This window comes from Scyliorhinus torazame, chromosome 14 (assembly GCF_047496885.1).
Source record: "Scyliorhinus torazame isolate Kashiwa2021f chromosome 14, sScyTor2.1, whole genome shotgun sequence".
NCBI lineage: Eukaryota > Metazoa > Chordata > Chondrichthyes > Carcharhiniformes > Scyliorhinidae > Scyliorhinus > Scyliorhinus torazame.
In genome coordinates this window covers 13,437,419-13,457,213 of record NC_092720.1, presented here as the reverse complement: position 1 = coordinate 13,457,213, position 19,795 = coordinate 13,437,419, and the positions used below count along the sequence as shown (strand labels likewise).

Here is a 19,795-nt window from a genome sequence, read left to right as displayed (position 1 = left end):
TCCCTTCGCCTTTTAAGGTTGAGGGTTTGCAACACCACCTCAGTTTAAGCACTCAGACTGGTTAGTGGTGAGACCTTATCTGCAACACAATACAGGTTATGGGCAACGTCAGCATTTATTGCCCATCCCTAATTGCCCTTAAGATGGGACATAAATTTCCTTATCTAAGAGTCAATCCTTATCCCATCTCTGGGGCGGGATGGAGTGGCGAGGACCACTCCGGGGTCGGGGCGCCCCAAAGGTGTGGATTTCTCCGCACCTTTAGGGGCCAAGCCCTCACCGTGAGGGGCTAGGCCCGCGCCGGAGCGGTTTCCGCTCCACCGGCTGGCGTGGAAGGCCTTTGGCGCCACGCCAGCCGGGGCCGAAAGGCGGCGGAAGTCCGCGCATGCGCGGGAGCGTCAGCGGCTGCTGACGTCATCCCCGCGCATGCGCTGGGGTGGCGGGGGGGGGGGGGGTTCTTCCGCCTCCGCCATGGTGAAGACTGTGGCCGAGGCGGAGGGAGAAGAGTGCCCCCACGGCACAGGCCCGCCCGCAATTCGGTGGGCCCCGATCGCGGGTCAGGCCACCGTGGGGGCCAGATCACCCCGCGCCCCCCCCCAGGACCCCAAAGCCTGCCCGCGCCGCCTTGTCCCGCCGGGAAGAGAGGTGGTTTGATCCTCGCCGGCGGGACAAACATTCCAGCAGCGGGACTTCGGCCCATCGCGGGCCGGAGAATCGCCGGGGGGGGGGGGGGCGCTCGCCGACTGGTACGGCGCGATTCCGGCCCCCGCCGAATATCCGGTGCCGGAGAATTCGGCAACTGGCGGGAGCAGGATTCACGCCAGCCCCCGGCGATTCTCCAACCCGGCGGGGGGTCGGAGAATCCCGCCCCTGGTCTCCAACCTCTGTCTTGAAACATTTCTCAACCTAGGAATGTTCTCAGCTCTTGGTCAGCAGGCCATGAGTTCAATCACCTCTCCGGAAACGTCAGCGCGCAATCCAGGCTGAAAGGCTCAAGGCTAGTTGTGAGGGGCAATCAAGATACAAAACCCTTTGAACCAACAGATTGATCAATACCTCACCACTGTTTGTAGGAGCTCGCTGCGTGTTAATTGGCTGCTACACTTCCACAGTGACTGTGCTTCAAACGTACTTCATTGGCTAGAAAGCACTTTGGGACAGCCTAATGTCTTTTTATTGACTTTGATTGATTTGATTTATTGTCACATGTACCGAGGTCCAGTGAAAAGTATTGTCCTGCGTACAGTCCAGGCAGATCATTCCATCCACGAAAAACCATAGGACATGCATAAATACACAATGTAAATACATAGGCACAGGCATCGGGTGAAGCATACGGAGTGTGGTACTACTCAGTAGAGAAGATGTGTGAAGAGATCAGTTCAGTCCATAAGAGGGTCATTTAGGAGTCTGGTGACAGCGGGGAAGAAGCTGTTTTTGAGTTTGTTCGTGCGTGTTCTCAGACTTCTGTATCTCCTGCCCGATGGAAGAAGTTGGAAGTGTGAGTAAGCCGGGTGGGAGGGATCTTTGATTATGCTGCCCGCTTTCCCCAGGCAGCGGGAGGTGTACATGGTGTCAATGGATGGGAAGTGGGTTTGTGTGATGGACTGGGCGGTGTTCACGACTCTCTGAAGTTTCTTGCGGTCCTGGGCCGAGCAGTTGCCATACCAGGCTGTGATGCAGCCTGATAGGATGCTTTCTATGGTGCGTCCAACAAAAATTGGTGTGTCAATGTGGACATGCCAAATTTCCTTAGTTTCCTGAGGATGTATAAGCGCTGTTGTGCTTTCTTGGTGGTAGCGCCGACGTGGGTGGATGTGGGCTTCACTGGCCAGACAAGCATTTGTTGCCCAGCCCTAATTTCCCTTGAGAAGTTGGTGGTGAGCTGCTTTCTTGAACCGTTGGAGTCCATAATAATAATCTTTATTAGTGTCACAAGTAGGCTTACATTAACACTCTAATAACTTGATAGAGTTTTAACTAACTTGATAGAGTTTTTCGAGGAGGTCACTAAGATGATTGATGCAGGTAGGGCAGTAGATGTTGTCTATATGGACTTCAGTAAGGCCTTTGACAAGGTCCCTCATGGTAGACTAGTACAAAAGGTGAAGTCACACGGGATCAGGGGTGAACTGGCAAGGTGGATACAGAACTGGCTAGGTCATAGAAGGCAGAGGGTAGCAATGGAGGGATGCTTTTCTAATTGGAGGGCTGTGACCAGTGGTGTTCCACAGGGATCAGTGCTGGGACCTTTGCTCTTTGTAGTATATATAAATGATTTGGAGGAAAATGTAACTGGTCTGATTAGTAAGTTTGCAGACGACACAAAGGTTGGTGGAATTGCGGATAGCGATGAGGACTGTCTGAGGATACAGCAGGATTTAGATTGTCTGGAGACTTGGGCGGAGAGATGGCAGATGGAGTTTAACCTGGACAAATGTGAGGTAGTGCATTTTGGAAGGGCTAATGCAGGTAGGGAATATACGGTGAATGGTAGAACCCTCAAGAGTATTGAAAGTCAAAGAGATCTAGGAGTACAGGTCCACAGATCACTGAAAGGGGCTACACAGGTGGAGAAGGTAGTCAAGAAGGCATACGGCATGCTTGCCTTCATTGGCCGGGGCATTGAGTATAAGAATTGGCAAGTCATGTTGCAGCTGTATAGAACCTTAGTTAGGCCACACTTGGAGTATAGTGTTCAATTCTGGTCGCCACACTACCAGAAGGATGTGGAGGCTTTAGAGAGGGTGCAGAAGAGATTTACCAGAATGTTGCCTGGTATGGAGGGCATAAGCTATGAGGAGCGATTGAATAAACTCGGTTTGTTCTCACTGGAACGAAGGAGGTTGAGGGGCGACCTGATAGAGGTATACAAAATTATGAGGGGCATAGACAGAGTGGATAGTCAGAGGCTTTTCCCCAGGGTAGAGGGGTCAATTACTAGGGGGCATAGGTTTAAGGTGAGAGGGGCAAAGTTTAGAGTAGATGTACGAGGCAAGTTTTTTACGCAGAGGGTAGTGGGTGCCTGGAACTCACTACCGGAGGAGGTAGTGGAGGCAGGGACGATAGGGACATTTAAGGGGCATCTTGACAAATATATGAATAGGATGGGAATAGAAGGATACGGACCCAGGAAGTGTAGAAGATTGTAGTTTAGTCGGGCAGTATGGTCGGCACGGGCTTGGAGGGCCGAAGGGCCTGTTCCTGTGCTGTACATTTCTTTGTTCTTTGTTCTTTGTAATGAAGTAACTGTGAAAATCCCCTCGTCGCCACACTCCGGCACCTGTTCGGGTACACTGAGGGGGAATTCAGAATGTCCAATTCACCTAACAAGTGTGGTGTAGGTACACCTGCTGTGCTGTTAGGGAGGGAGTTCCAGGATTTTGACCCAGCGACAGTGAAGGAACGGCCGATATATTTCCCAGTCGGGGTGGTGAGTGACTTGGAGGGGAGTCTCCAGGTGGTGGGGTTCCCAGGTATCAGCTGCCCTTATCCTTCTAGATGATAGTGGCCGTGGGTTTGGAAGGTGCTGTCTAAGGAACCTTGGTGAGTTCCTGCAGTGCATCTTGTAGATGGTTCACACGGCTGCCACTGTTCGTCGGTGGTGGAGGGAGTGAATGTTTGTGGATAGGGTGTCAATCAAGCGGTTTGCTTTGCCCTGTATTGTGTCGAGCTTCTTGAGTGTTGTTGGAGCTTCAGTCATCCAGGCAAGTGGAGGGTATTCCGTCACACTCCAGCCTTGTAGGTGGTGGACAGGCTTTGGGAGGGGTCAGGAAGTGAGATACTCATCGGATTCCAAACCTTTGACCTGCCATTGTAGCCACAGTATAAATGTAGCTAGTCAGTTCAGTCTGTGGCCAATGGCAACCCCAGGATGTTGGGAGTGGCCGTTGAACCATGTTGAACGGTGCTATATAAATGCAAACCTTTCTTTTTTTTCCGCCCTTCTCTTTGTTATCTCTCCAACCAACAGAATTTCAAAATCCCAAATTTAAGTAACATAACAAACAGGAGCTGGAGTAGGTCATGAGGCCATTCAATGTGATCGGGACCGGAACCTCTACCTCAACTCCGGTTTCTCAGCCAATCGCCACACCCTGGGGGTCCCTGGTGTCGAAAGGTTTCCGGGTTAGAGGTCGGCCATTTGGGACTGAGATGAGGAGCCACCTCTTCACTCAAAGGGCGGTGAATCTTTGGAATTCTCTGCCCCAGAGGCTGTGGAAGCTCAGTCACTGAGCATGTTCTAGACTTGAGGTCGATAGATTTTGAGATTTGCATTATCCTGCAATCAAAAATCAAATCAGAAGGTAAAACCGTGGCAAAGTTTAGGGGATGGGGGGGGGGGGGGGCGGGACTCCCCCGATGGCACGACGCCAGCGTAAAAAAATGGAGCAAACCACTCCGGCTCCGGGCCAACCGGAAGTTCCGGAATCCTCCGCACTTCCAGGGGTTAGGCCAGCGGCGGAGGGGTTGGCACCGCGCCAACCAGCGCCGAAGGTTACGCCGGCGCGAGTTAGCGCATGCGCAGAACCGCCGGTGTGGTTCCGCGCATGCGCAGACAGGCCGGCGTATTCTAGAGCATGCGCAGACAGGCCGGCGTATTCCAGAGCATGCGCAGACAGGCCGGCGTATTCTAGAGCATGCGCAGACAGGCCGGCGTATTCTAGAGCATGCGCAGACAGGCCGGCGTATTCTAGAGCATGCGCAGACAGGCCGGCGTATTCTAGAGCATGCGCAGACAGGCCGGCGTATTCCAGAGCATGCGCAGGGGGTTTCATCTCCGTGCCGGCCATGGCGGAGCCCTACAGAGGCGGAAAGAAGGAGTGCCCCCACGGCACAGGCCCGCCCGCAGATCGGTGGGCCCCGATCGCGGGCCAGGCCACCGTGGCCCCCCCCCCCCCCCCAGGGTCGGATTCCCCCCCCCCCCCGCGCCCCCACAAGGACCGCTCCCGCCGACATACATGCCAGGTCCCGCCGTGTGGGCCATGTGTAACCCACGGCGGCGGGACTGGCCAGAAACGGACAGCCGCTCGGCCCATCGGGGCCCGGAGAATTACTGGGGGGGCTGCTGCCAACAGCCCCCAACTGGCGCCCCCCCCCCCCCCCCACGAGGACCACACCAGCCGGCCTACCAGCCAGGTCCCACCATGTGGGTCCATGTCCATTTCACGCCGGCGGGACTGCCCAGAAACCGACGGCCACTCGGCCCATTGGGGCCCGGAGAATTGTCGGGGGGGGGGGGGCCGCTGCCAGGCAACAAATAGCTCAACTGATAGCAAATTGGCTAAAAATAGTCACGGAGCGGAGGTAAGGGAAAGTTGTTCAGATAGGAGGAGGGCAAAGAACGGTGTTGCAATGGCCATTATTATTCAAAATTTACATTTATGGTGCGAACAAGGGACCTCCATATTATTATTTGCAGATGATATCGAAGTAGCCAACATTAAAGAAGCTGCCAACGTTACTAGTGAAGGAACTCCGAGTGGCCATAACTCACCAGCCAGTGGGGTTGACCTGGTCTTGTAGTTCCCAGTCAAATGAGCAGCAATTTTTTGTACAGTTAGCCGTGCACCTGATTCCGACTGCGTCAGGGATGGGAGCAAACGAGACACTTCACCTGAAAGAAGCAGAACAAAGAGTTCATACATCACCTCAGGGATGGACGCAGTGCCGAATTTATCTCTATCCCTCCCTCCCTCTCACTCTTCTCCCTGCCTTTTCGTTCCACCCATTTCCACCCCCAACTTCTCTCATGAAGACGTTGGGTCACAATCATCATAGAATTTACAGTGCAGAAGGAGGCCATTTGGCCCATCGAGTCTGCACCGGCTCTTGGAAAGAGCACCCTACCCAAGGTCCACACCTCCACCCTATCCCCATAACCCAGTAACCCCACCCAACACTCAGGGCAATTTTGGACACTAAGGGGCAATTTATCATGGTCAATCCACCTAACCTGCACATCTTTGGGCTGTGGGAGGAAACCGGAGCACCCGGAGGAAACCCACGCAGACACGGGGAGAACGTGCAGACTCCGCACAGACAGTGACCCAAGCCGGAATCGAACCTGGGACCTGGAGCTGTGAAGCAATTGTGCTATCCACGATGCTACTGTGCTGCCCTTTGAATCATCATTCACAGAGGGCAGGGTTTTCCAATCACAACCGCCGGGGGGCAGGAAATCTGACCGGGTGGGACTGAAAAACCCCGCTCAGACTGTCAGCAGACTATTCAGCAACATGTACCATCATACCTCAACCCCCTGATGCTAGTACAGTGGTGTATATGGACTTTCAAAAGGCGTTTGACAATGTACGAGATATCGGACTTCTCAGCAAAGGTGAGGCACATGACATTAATGGAGCTGCGGAAACGTGCTTACAAAATTAGCTAAGGGACTGAAAGCAGAGGGCAATGGAAAATGGTTGTTTTTCAGACGGGAGGGAGGCAGATTTAATGATCTAGACTTGGGTGTACAAGGCACACTTTGGGAGTTTGCAGACAACACAAAACGCAAATACCGTAAACGCTGAGGAGGACAGCAACAGACCTCAGGAAGGCACAGAATGGTAAGTGGGCAGGAACATGGTAGATGGAATTTATTGCAGAGAATAGCAAAGTGGCACCTTTTGGTCGGAAGAATGCGGGCGGGATTCTTCAAAAACCGGCGGGGTGGGCAACTCCGGGACGAAGGAGTGGCGTGAACCACTCCAGCGTTGGGCCGCCCCGCACCTTCAGAGGCTAGGCCGGCACCGGAGTGGTTTGCACCGTGCCGGCCGGAGTGGAAGTGGCTTGGCGCCACGGCAACCGGCGGCGAAGGGCCACCGCCGGCCGGCACGAGTTGGTGCATGCGCGGGAGCGCCAGCGTGTGCTGGCGTCATCCCAGCACATGCGCAGGGGGGGGGGTTCATCTCCGCGTCGGCCATCGCGGACTGTTACAGCGGCCGACGCGGAGGAATAGAGTGCTCCCACGGCACAGGCCCACCCGCGGATCGGTGGGCTCCGATCGGGGGCCAGGCCATGGGGGCACCCCCCGGGGCCAGATCCCCCCTGCAACCCCCCCCCCCCCCCCCAGGACCCCGGAGGCCGCCCGTGGAACCATATCCCTCCAATGAGTACCTGTCGTAACATACGCCGACGGGACCGGCCGAAAACCGGAGGCAACTCAGCCCATCGCGGGCCGGAGAATCGCCGGGGGGGGGGCGCTGCCAACGGCCCCTGACCTGCGCGGCTCGATTCCCGCCCCCGCCAAATCCCCGGCGCCGGAGAATTCGGCAGCCGGCGGGGGCGGGATTCACGCCTCCCCCCGGCGATTCTCCGACCCGGCGGGGGATCGGAGAATCCTGCCCCAATGTAAATTAAATAGGACCACATGATAAACCCGTGACAAAGCGGAGGACCAGACACGAGAGCGTTCTGGGGCTGTATGCACACAAATCTTTGAAGGCGGCAGGATAATATGAGAAGGCTGTTAAAAAAAGAACCATATGACTGGGATCTTGGCTTCATAGGGCGGCACGGTAGCACAGAGGTTAGCACTGTTGCTTCACAGCGCCAGGGTCCCGGGTTCGATTCACGGCTTGGGTCACTGTCTGTGTGGAGTTTGCACGTTCTGCCCGTGTCTGCGTGGGTTTCCTCCGGGTGCTCTGGTTTCCTCCCACAAGTCCCGAAAGATGTGCTGTTCGATGAATTGGACATTCTGAATTCTCCCTCCGTGTACCCGAACAGGCGCCGGAATGTGGCGACTAGGGGCTTTTCACAGTAACGTAATTGCAGTGTTAATGTGAGCCGACTCTGTGACACTAATAAAGATTATTATTATTATCATATAGAGTACGAAACTCCAGGAGGTCTGATAAACCTTTACAAAACACTGGTCATGCCTTAACTGGCAAATATTTTCGGAAGGATGTCAATGTACCAGCATGGTTGAGAATTGGTCAACAGACGATCATTTTAATGATGCGCGCTGGGTGGAACGTTTCCACAGTTACTGAGAAAGGGAACGGTGAGGAAGATGCAAAGAGGCTGCGGAGAGATAGGGACCGGTTTAGTGAGTGGGCAGGAACCGGGCAGATGGAGTGTAATGAGGAGAATTGCAAAGTTATCCACTTTGGAAAGAGAAATAGAAATGCAGGAGATTTCTGAGAGGCCAAATGGGGGATTCCTGCTAGCATTTCTTAGGTGCCAAGGCCGTGGAGAGGATGCGGAAGAGATTTACTGGAATGGGAGCAGGCTGGAAGGACTTCAGTTACGAGTGGAAGCTAGAGGAATTGAATGTTGTGGCAGAAAAGGCGAGAGGGGGATTAAACGGAGATGTCAGTGTATAATTGGACCTTTGAAGCATAAAAGAAGTCCCCCTAAAAACTGAGTGTGGACTTATCTAAAAGTGAACTGCCGGTGTGAGTGTGGGTGGGCGCCATCTTTGCCGTTTGCCACGTGGAGTCTGCTCCTTTTTGGAGTGTCCTAAACTCCCACACATCTGTGCCACACATCATCTGCTTCACCCCTTGCACCCAAATGGGCCGGATCGCGGGCCAGGTCACCGTGGGCCCCACCCCGGGGCCGGATCCCCCCGCGCCCCCCTGAGGACTCTGCAGGCCATCCGTGGAGCCAGGACCCGCCGGTATGGACCTTGTGTATTTACGCCGACAGGACCAGCCGAGAACGGGCGGCCGCTCGGTCCATCGGGGCCCGGGGAATCGCCGGGGGGCCCGGGGAATCGCCGGGGGGCCCACTGTCAACGGCTCCCGACCGGCGCGACGCGATCCCCTGTCCCGCCAAAAAACCGTCGCCAGAGAATTCGGCAGCCGGCGTCGGAGCATCGGGGCGGGATTCACGCCGTACCCCGGCGATTCTCCGACCCGGCGGGGGAAATCGGAGAATCCCGCCCATGCTTTTTGGGTGCAAGAAAATGGGACATCTTCAACGGGATTCTCTGACCCCCCGCCAAGTCTGAGAATCCCCGGGGGGCAGCGTGAAACCCACCCCGACGCCGGCTGCTGTATTCTCCAGCGCCGGTTTTCGGGCGGGGGCGGAGTTCACGCCACAACGGTCGGCAGCCATTGGCAGCGGCCCCCCCGGCAATTCTACAGGCCCCGATGGGCCGAGCGGCCATCCATTTTTGGCCAGTCCTGCCGGCGTGGGTTAGGCATGGTCTCACACGGCGGGACCTGGCAGGCACGTCGGCTGGGACGGTCCTCGGAGGGGCGCTGTGATGTTGAGTAAGGTGCACATTTTGACCAGGCCACCCAGGGGGGGGCCCTCCTTGCCTTTCTTCAAAATGGTGCCATGGCATCTTCTTATGTCCACTTGCGAGGGAAGGTGGAGCTCTGTTCAACGTTTCATCTGGGAGACGATACCTCTGACAGTGCAGCACTGTCTCGGTATTCCGTTGGGATATCTCTGGCAGTGCAGCGCTCTCTCAGTATTCCGTTGGGATATCTCTGGCAGTGCAGCACTGTCTCGGTATTCCGTTGGGATATCTCTGGCAGTGCAGCACTGTCTCGGTATTCCGTTGGGATATCTCTGGCAGTGCAGCGCTCTCTCGGTATTCCGTTGGGATATCTCTGGCAGTGCAGCGCTCTCTCGGCACTCCGTTGGGATATCTCTGGCAGTGCAGCACTGTCTCGGTATTCCATTGGGATATCTCTGGCAGTGCAGCGCTCTCTCGGTATTCCGTTGGGATATCTCTGGCAGTGCAGCGCTCTCTCGGTATTCCGTTGGGATATCTCTGGCAGTGCAGCGCTGTCTCGGTATTCCGTTGGGCTATCTCTGGCAGTGCAGCACTCTCTCGGTATTCCGTTGGGATATCTCTGGCAGTGCAGCACTGTCTCGGTATTCCATTGGGATATCCTGGCAGTGCAGCGCTCTCTCGGTATTCCGTTGGGATATCTCTGGCAGTGCAGCACTGTCTCGGTATTCCATTGGGATATCCTGGCAGTGCAGCGCTCTCTCGATATTCCGTTGGGATAACTCTGGCAGTGCAGCACTGTCTCGGTATTCCATTGGGATATCCTGGCAGTGCAGCGCTCTCTCGGTATTCCGTTGGGATATCTCTGGCAGTGCAGCACTGTCTCGGTATTCCATTGGGATATCCTGGCAGTGCAGCGCTCTCTCGGTATTCCGTTGGGATATCTCTGGCAGTGCAGCGCTCTCTCGGTATTCCGTTGGGATATCTCTGGCAGTGCAGCGCTCTCTCGGCACTCCGTTGGGATATCTCTGGCAGTGCAGCACTGTCTCGGTATTCCATTGGGATATCTCTGGCAGTGCAGCGCTCTCTCGGTATTCCGTTGGGATATCTCTGGCAGTGCAGCGCTCTCTCGGTATTCCGTTGGGATATCTCTGGCAGTGCAGCGCTGTCTCGGTATTCCGTTGGGCTATCTCTGGCAGTGCAGCACTCTCTCGGTATTCCGTTGGGATATCTCTGGCAGTGCAGCACTGTCTCGGTATTCCATTGGGATATCCTGGCAGTGCAGCGCTCTCTCGGTATTCCGTTGGGATATCTCTGGCAGTGCAGCACTGTCTCGGTATTCCATTGGGATATCCTGGCAGTGCAGCGCTCTCTCGATATTCCGTTGGGATAACTCTGGCAGTGCAGCACTGTCTCGGTATTCCATTGGGATATCCTGGCAGTGCAGCGCTCTCTCGGTATTCCGTTGGGATATCTCTGGCAGTGCAGCACTGTCTCGGTATTCCATTGGGATATCCTGGCAGTGCAGCGCTCTCTCGGTATTCCGTTGGGATATCTCTGGCAGTGCAGCGCTCTCTCGGTATTCCGTTGGGATATCTCTGGCAGTGCAGCGCTCTCTCGGTATTCCGTTGGGATATCTCTGGCAGTGCAGCGCTCTCTCGGTATTCCGTTGGGATATCTCTGGCAGTGCAGCGCTCTCTCGGTATTCCGTTGGGATATCTCTGGCAGTGCAGCACTGTCTCGGTATTCCGTTGGGATATCTCTGGCAGTGCAGCGCTCTCTCGGTATTCCGTTGGGATATCTCTGGCAGTGCAGCACTCTCTCGGTACTCCGTTGGGATATCTCTGGCAGTGCAGCGCTCTCTCGGTATTCCTTTGGGATATCTCTGGCAGTGCAGCACTGTCTCGGTATTCCGTTGGGATATCTCTGGCAGTGCAGCGCTCTCTCGGTATTCCGTTGGGATATCTCTGGCAGTGCAGCACTTTCTCGGTTCTCCGTTGGGATATCTCTGTCAGTGCAGCACTCTCTCGGTATTCTGTTGGGGTTGTCAGCCAGGACCGATTGCTCAGAGAGTGGGTCTTGAAGACGTGGACGCAATTTAACCAAACAGAAGCAATGTCCCACAGCAAGTGCGTCGAACCGCCCGCATCCCAGCACTCACAGCGCCAAGAAACACAACACTATCTAACCTGACTGAGGTATGGGGCCTCAGCGGGGAGCGCATGGCCGAGACTGCACTTAGTCCAGTTTCCTGCAGTGCCGAGCCCCTCTCACCGAACCCCCTCAGTGCAGGCAGAGATCGGGACGCCTTTTGCAAATGCCATCCTAATCTCCCGAACCCCCATTGCGACCCTCAAATCTCCCCCACACCAACTCACTGTAAGGAGGACCCCAGGCCCCTCCACACCCTTCCCCACACATCCGTACAGGGCACCACCCCCACCCCCAGCCCCCCACCTGATCACCACTACGCCAAAATTGCCAGCTTTGCACCTTGGTAGTGCCACCTGGGCATCTTGGCAATGCCAGGCTGAAACCTAAGTGGTACTGCCAGGGTGCCGGGCTGACAGTGCCAGAGTATCGTCCTGTCTTCGGGGCATGCTCCTGGGGGCCTCCAATCCCCTGGGGGACCCCCATCAGTGCCCATTTGTGGAGACCAGCACTGAATGACACTCGCCCGGGGTCTCCAAGGCAAAGGGGTAAGACCCCAACGCCTCGGTTACCTCACTGCCTATTAAAATGGGACTAGCTGTTTCGCTCCAATGTGCAGAATTGCCAAAACGTGATCCCGCCCAACAATGGGCAGGCTTCACATTGGTTGACATCTCGCGAGATTGCGTTAGATCTCGGGAGGCGTGGCGAGCCGGGGAGACCCCGGGAGCGGGGTCTGCCGTCGTTTTCCCCGGCCACGTTCTGCCGCAGCGTGCTGCTTTCTGGTCGGTAGATCACGCCCATGATCTTCTGTACCTCAGAGGAAGGAATGCTCCCCAATGAGACACTGCTGGCCGATAAACCTGTACGTGATTGACGCCTGGCTCCAAACCTCTTCTCGAACACGGACAAGGACTGGAGCCGCTGTCGACCTTCACAGATAAAACCTACTTTCAAATTCACCCATTAATGAAATGAAAATCGCTTATTGTCACAAGTAGGCTTCAATGAAGTTACTGTGAAAAGCCCCTAGTCGCCACATTCCGGCGCCTGTTCGGGGAGGCTGGTACGGGAATTGAACCGGCTGCTGGCCTGCCTTGGTCTGCTTTCTAAGCCAGCGGTAAAACAGAAGCAAATCTATCAAATCTAAGACATTTCTTTGAGAAGATATCATTCCAGGCAGTCAAAATGTACTTACCTTTTACAATTACAGACATGTCCTGTTCATATTGATTGGAAATAGTCTGCAAAAGGATTTAACAACAAAAATAAGCTTTAAAAATATCCATTTTTCCAAATGAATCTCATCACCTCTCTCTCCGCATTTAATACATTTCTCAGGAGGATCTCTCTGACCAAGCTCCTGGTCACCTGCCCTCGGATAGAGTTTGATAGCCGTCTTATGAAGCCCCCTGGGACGATTTTCAACCTTAAAGGCACTATACAAATGCAGGTTAATGCTGTTGATGTACCTTTTCTATCAGCTGCTGGATCTGTGCTCGGAATTTCCAGCAGAGATCCTCATTCCTTTCCGTTTTCTCCCTGGTGGGATCGCCGTAGAATTCCTCACCTCCCTTGGGGCCAGCGTGAGGATGCAGAATGTCCTCCGTCAGGCAGGCCATGTTGTTCTTGGCGAAGGACTCCTGTACCTGGAGTGCAGCACGAAAGATGCAAGGTGAAGTAGGGTATTGTGCATCTAATTACCTCTTCCCATCCCCCATATCCATCCCAATTCCTCTTCCTCATCCAGGTTATCAAGCCGCTCCTTATAATTAGCAATGTTTTAAATTTCAATCATCTCATGTGTCAGTGAGTTCTGTTCGTTGTACATCCATTAGATTCAGGTGCCAGCTGTGAACTGGGGACTCACCTGTGCGAATCTAAAGAGGAACAGGCTGAAACGGGTTTGTAATAACCCTCACCGAAACCAGGATGACCCAATTAACCTCCTCATGGGGCTGGTGGAATACGACCCCCCCCCCCCCCGAGGGGCGGAGGCCTGTCAGCTGGGGCTCATAAATCTAGTGCTTAAAAGCCGGCCCGGATTGGGACCGTCATGGCCGTAGTCCAGGCTGGGACTGATGTACTGTCGGCCCCACTGCAGCCTTTATCGCAGGCCAATGCGTCAACATCATCCAGGGCAAAGCAACCCGCTTGATTGGCACCCCATTCGCTATTTTAAACATTCACTCCCTCCACCACAAGTACACAGTGGCAGCTGTACCATCTACAGGATGCACTGAAGCAACTCATCAATTCTCCTTCCTGTAGAACCCTCAATAACGACACGAGAGTGTGGAATGGTAAATGAAGGCTTTAATAAGCAGAGAACTATCCAGCGACAGAGACGTGTGCTTACTGAGTGCCCCCTACAGGGCGCCACCTTATAGGGTGTCACCTGGACAGCACGGTAGCACAGTGGTTAGCACAATTGCTTCACAGCTCCAGGGTCCCATGTTCGATTCCCCGCTTGGGTCACTGTCTGTGCGGAGTCAGCACGTTCTCCCCATGTCTGCGTAGGTTTCCTCCGGGTGCTCCCACAGTCCAAAGATGTGCAGGTTAGGTCATGCTAAATTGCCCTTAGTGTCCAAAATTGCCCTTAGTGTTGGGTGGGGTTACTGGGTTACGGGGATAGGGTGGAGGTGCGGACCTTGGGTAGGGTGCTCTTTCCAAGAGCCGGTGCAGACTCGATGGGCCGAATGGCCTCCTTCTGCCCTGTAAATTCTATGATTATATACGGCTCCCTGATGGGCGGAGCCAGAGGCGGAGTTCCCCAGGGTTCCAAACCCGGTCTTAAAGGGGCATCACCTACATGGTGTTAAGGGTACAGTAACCATTCATCACTTTTCCAAAGCCCAGGACCTCTACCACCGATGAGGACAAAAGCAGCACGCGTACGGGAACACTGCCACCTACAGGTCCCCTTCCAGGAAAAGAAGGCAAGCGGCTGAAAGGGTTAAATGATGAAGACATGCTGCACAGCCTCGTTATTTCCTCAAGTGGGAGAGAAGATTAAGAGATGGTCTAACTGCAGTGTTTCAGACGATTAGAGTATTTGATAGGCTGGAGAGAGCAACGCGATTCTCCCGCCTGGGGCAATCCAAGTATTTATCCCTCAACCAACATCTGTGACCTGCCCAGGTATTGCTGCTTGTGAGAGCTTCCTGTGTCCCCATTGGCTGCCCCAGTTCCCACATTGTGTCAGCTTTCGCTCTGTTGGGTAGCACTCTTCCCGGAAGGTTGTGGGTTTGACTCCCACCCCAGATATTTGACCACAAAACCTAGACTAACACTGGAGTGCAGCACCCGCTCCCTGCTTTCTGCACCGTCCTTCTCCATGGTGAACACAGATGCTGAATACTCATTTAATACCACACCTTCATCTTTCAGCTCCACACAGAGGTTACCACTTTATCCCTAATGGGCCCTACTCTGACCCTGGTTACCCTCTTGCCCTTAATGTACTTACAAAACACCTTTGGATTTGCCTTTGTTTTACCCACCAGTCTATGTTCAGCCCCCTCTTCGCTCTCCTACTTTCTTTTCTCAGTAACCCCCCCCTCGCAATCTCTACTCTCCTCTCGGGCATCCACCGTTTTGAGTCCCCTGAATCTGCAATAATTCTCCCTTTCCTTATCCAATGCTGTATATCCCTTCACGTCCAGCGTTCTCTGGATTTGGTGGTTCCACCTTTTCCCTTTACAGGGACATATTGGCCCTGTACTCTCTCTGTTTCCTTTCTGAGTGATTCGCATTGCTCTGACGAGGATCTTCCTCCAAGTGGCTGCCCCCAGTTGTCTTTGGCCAGATCCTGTCTTATCCTCCGGGATGGACAAGCTGGGCTGAAGGGCCTGATTCCATGCTGTAAACATCTATGAAAGTTGGCCTTGCCCTGAGTCTGCGAACCCCCCGCCAGGTCGGAGAATCGGCGGCCGGGGGGGGGGGAGGGGGGCGGGGATCGGGTGGCGCCGGTCAGCGGCCTCCGTTAAGGAGCCTGCTGCGATATCATCCCCCCTTCACTGCAGTAATTGACGCCGAGATCAATATTGTGACACCACCTCCTTCTTTTACACAGCCCCGTCTCGCCCGAAGACTCTATACGCCGGAATACTGAGCTGCCAGCCCTGCCCCTCCCTCGGCCATGTGTCAGTGACAGCAGCAATATCACACTCCCATGTGTCAATCAACACCCTCAACTCTTACCCTTGCATTAAAATAATTCACCTGAGGAAGGAGCAGTGCTCCGAAAGCTAGTGTTTGAAACAAACCTGTTGGGCTTTAACCTGGTGCTGTAAGACTTCTTACTGTGCTCACCCCAGTCCAACGCCGGCATCTCCACATCATTAAAGTAAGTGGCAATCAGCCGCGCCATATTCGCTTGTTCCTTCTCACGTCTCTCATTGCTCTGCCTTCCAGATTGAGTTAGTTTTTCGTCTATATTCAGTTGTGCATCACCGCCCCCCCCCTCTATGTCCAAACACTCTGACCCATCCTTCTGCAAAATTAGTTTCAAAAGTTACCATAGTCCCAGATGACCACAGGCTGCTTTCCCCTTTGAGGGGGGAGAGCTGACTGGTGGTGATTTAACCGGAGGATCACCACACCTCAGGCGAGGGGCAAGGTTGAGAAAGCGAGGCCTTCGTGAATACATTAGTTAAAACTCCAAATTAGTTTAAAACCCCCCTCTTCCCCAACAGCAAAACTCCCCACAAGGATGTTGGTCCCGTTCTGGTTCAGCGATCTGGGGCGGGATTCTCCGACACCCCCCCCCGCCCCCGCCGATTCTCCGGCCCGCAATGGCTGAGTGACCGCCCGTTTTCGGCCGGTCCCGGCGGCGTATTTACGACAGGTACTTACCGGCGGTTTTGGCTCCGCGGGCGGCCTCCGGGGTCCTCTGCGAGCGGGCCTGTGCCGTGGGAGCACTCTATTCCTCCGCGTCGGCCGTTGTAACCGTCTACGATGGCCGACGCGGAGATGACCCCCCCCCCAGCGCATGCGCTGGGATGGACGCCAGCACACACGCTGGCGCTCTCGCGCATGCGCCAGCTCGCACTGGCCGGCGGAGGCCCTTCGCCGCTGGTTGGCGTGGCGCCAAGCCCCTTCCACTCCGGCAGGCGCGGCGCAAACCACTCCGCCGGCCGGCCTAGCACCCTCCTCCGCACCTTCGGAGGGGCCTGACACCGGAGTGGTTCACACCGCTCCTTCGCGCCGGACGTTGCCTGTCCCCGTCGGTTTTCTAAGAATCCCGTCCCTGGAATCTAAAGCCCCTGCTCCTGGGTCATCTCTTCAGCCGCGCATTAATCTGCTCTATACTCCTATCCCCGTACTCACTGGCACGTGGCACTGGGAGTAAAGCAGAGATCACAGCCATTGAACTCCTGCTTTCCAATCTGCTGCCTGGCCCCCTGAATTCCCCCCTTTCCACCAATGTCATCGTACCAATGTGAACCACAAACTCTGACTGTTCACCCTCCCTCTTCAGAATACTCTGCAGCTGTTCAATGATATTCTTGACCCTGGCACCAGGAGGGCAACACCCACCCTGGAGTCATGTCTACAGCTGCAGAAACCCCTGTCTGCACCCTGCACTATCATGCCCTCCTACCACTAGTGTGCTTCCACTCTTATTCCACCCCCCTTGTGGAGCTGAGCCACCCACAGTGCCCCGTCACTCCAATCGTATTCTATCACAGAAAAACGATAGAGTGAGAAGCACTCTGGGGAAGGAGAAAATTTGCAGAGTATACGGAAAGAGCAAAGGAGTGGCACCCGATGAACTGTTCTTTCAGAGAATCAGCAAAGACACAATGGGCCGAATGGCCTCCTTCTGAGCTGTAACCATTCTAAGATTCAAATTCATTACAATAGTGACAACAATTAATTGGCCATGTAGGGTCTGGAATGTGCTGAGTTTGCAAAAGGTGCTATAAAAATGCAAGTTCTCTCCTGCCTTTTGCTGTTATTGTGACGGCCAACCTTGAACAGCAGTAATGTAAATTTTCAAGTAAGACTGGCTGAGCAGGTCCCAACAGGGGAAGTATACCACAGATCAGATTGCAGAACAAGTTTTGCAATGGAGAAAGAAAATATAAGAGGAACTTACATTTATTCAGCACTTTCAGGATGTCTCAAAGTGCTTTAGCGAGAATGAGGTGCTACCCTAAACCTCTTCACACTCTCCCCCTGCACTCCCTCCCCCTGCACTCCCTCCCCCTGCACTCCCCTCCCTCTCCCCTGTTTAGCACAGGGCTAAATCGCTGGCTTTGAAAGCAGAGCAAGGCAGGCCAGCAGCACAGTTCAATTCCCGTACCGGCCTACCCGAACAGGTGCCAGAATGTGGCGACTAGGGGCTTTTCACAGTAACTTCATTTGAAGCCTACTTGTGTCAATAAGCGACTTTAATTTCATTTCATTTTCTCCTCTCTCCCGCCGCCCCCTCTCCCGCCGCCCCCTCTCCCGCCGCCCCCTCTCCCGCCGCCCCCCTCTCCCGCCGCCCCCCCTCTCCCGCCGCCCCCCCTCTCCCGCCGCCCCCCTCTCCCGCGCCTCCCGCCGCCCCCCTCTGCCCCCTCTCCCGCCGCCCCCTCCTCTGCCCCACTCTGCCCCCCCTCTGCTCTCCCTCTCCCCCCTCTGCTCTCCCTCTCCCCCCCTCTCCCCCCCCTCTGCTCTCCCTCTGCCCCCCTCTCCCCCCTCTGCTCTCCCTCTGCCCTCCTCTCCCCCCCTCTGCTCTCCCTCTCCCCCCTCTGCTCTCCCTCTCCCCCCTCTGCTCTCCCTCTCCCCCCCTCTGCTCTCCCTCTCCCCCCCTCTGCTCTCCCTCTGCCCCCTCTCCCACTCTGCTCTCCCTCTGCCCCCCTCTCCCCCCTCTGCTCTCCCTCTGCCCCCCTCTGCCCCCCTCTGCTCTCCCTCTCCTCCCCTCTGCTCTCCCTCTGCTCTCCCTCTGCCCCCCCTCTCCCCTCCCTCTGCTCTCCCTCTGCCCCCTCTGCTCTCCCTCTGGCCCCTCCTCTCCCCCCTCTGCTCCCCCCCTCTGCTCCCCCCCCTCTGCTCCCCCCCTCTGCTCCCCCTCTCCCCCCCCTCTGCTCCCCCCCCTCTGCTCCCCCTCTCCCCCCCCCTCTGCACCCCCCCTCTCCCCTCCCTCTGCTCTCCCTCTGCCCCCTCTGCTCTCCCTCTGGCCCCCTCCTCTCCCCCCTCTGCTCCCCCCCTCTGCTCCCCCCCCTCTGCTCCCCCTCTCCCCCCCCCTCTGCTCCCCCCCCTCTGCTCCCCCTCTCCCCCCCCCTCTGCTCTCCCTCTGCACCCCCCTGCTCTCCCTCTGCCCCCCCTCTGCCCCCTCCCTCTGCCCCCTCCCCTCTGCCCCCCTCTCCCTCTGCCCCCCCTCTCCCTCTGCCCCTCCCTCTGCCCCCCTCCCTCTGCCCCCCTCCCCCTCTGCCCCCCTCTCCTCTGCCCCTCCCTCTCCCTCTGCCCCCCCCTCTTCTTCCCCCCCTCTCCCTCTGCCCCCCCTTCCCTCTCCCCCCCCTCCCCTCTTCCCCCCTCCCCTCCTCTTCCCCCCCCTTCCCCCTCCTCTTTCCCCCCTCTTTCCTCCCCCCTCCTCTTTCCCCCCTCCCCCCCTCTTCCCCCCCCTCTGCTCCCCCTCTCCCCCTCCCTCTGCCCCCCTCTCCCCTCCCTCTGCTCTCCCTCTGCCCCCCACCTCTCCCCCCTCTGCTCCCCCCCCCCCCCCTCTGCTCCCCCCCCTCTGCTCCCCTCTCCCCCCCTCTGCTCTCCCTCTGCCCCCCCCCTCTGCCCCCCCTCTGCTCTCCCTCTGCCCCCCCCCACTGCCTCCCCTCTGCCTCCCTCTGCCCCCTCTCCCTCTGCCCCCCTCTCCCTCTGCCCCCCCTCCCCCTCTGCCCCCCTCTCCCTCTGCCACCCCCTCTCCCTCTTGCCCCCCCCTCCCTCTGCCCCCCCTCTTCTTCCCCCCTCTCCCTCTGCCACCCCCCTCTTCCCCCCTCTCTTCCCCCTCCACTCTTCCCCCCCTCCCCTCCTCTTCTCCCCCCCCTCCCCCCCTCTCTCTCCCCCCCTTCTTCCTCCCCCCCTCTTTCCTCCCCCCTCCTCTTCCCCCCCCCCCTCTTCCCCCCTCTTCCCCCCCTCTTCTCCCCCTTCTCCCCCCTCTTCTCCCCCCTTCTTCTCCCCCCCCTCTCCCTCTTCCCCCCCCTCTTCTCCCCCCTCTTCTCCCCCCCTCTCCCCCCACTTCTCCCCCCCTCTTCTTCCCCCCTCTTCTCCCCTCTCCCCCTCTTCTCCCCCCTCTTCTCCCCTCTCTCCCCCCTCTCTCCCCCCCCTCTCTTCTCCCCCCTCTCTTCTCCCCCCCTCTCTTTCCCCCCTCTCTTCTCCCCCCTCTCTTCTCCCCCTCTCTTTCCCCCCCTCTTCTCCCCCCCTCCCCCCCCTCCTCTTCCCCCCCTCCCCCCCTCCTCTTCCCCCCCTCCTCTA

General features: G+C 56.5%; 2 protein-coding genes across 3 annotated transcripts in view; both read right to left on the bottom strand.

Moving 5' to 3' along the window:
- dynlt2b (dynein light chain Tctex-type 2B) overlaps positions 1-19,795 on the bottom strand; it is an 832,392-nt gene that overhangs the window by 461,347 nt on the left and 351,250 nt on the right. The window lies entirely within an intron of this gene.
- tnfsf10 (TNF superfamily member 10) overlaps positions 1-19,795 on the bottom strand; it is a 39,750-nt gene that overhangs the window by 3,985 nt on the left and 15,970 nt on the right. Inside the window, exons 2-4 of one of the 2 annotated variants that reach the window (XM_072473712.1) lie at positions 12,817-12,993; positions 12,543-12,588; positions 5,498-5,617 (exon numbers count right to left, since the gene is read on the bottom strand). In XM_072473712.1, the coding sequence (XP_072329813.1) occupies positions 5,498-5,617; positions 12,543-12,588; positions 12,817-12,993 (343 nt within the window). The remainder of the gene's footprint in view (positions 1-5,497; positions 5,618-12,542; positions 12,589-12,816; positions 12,994-19,795) is intronic. The other variant, XM_072473713.1, reaches the window with a different exon arrangement.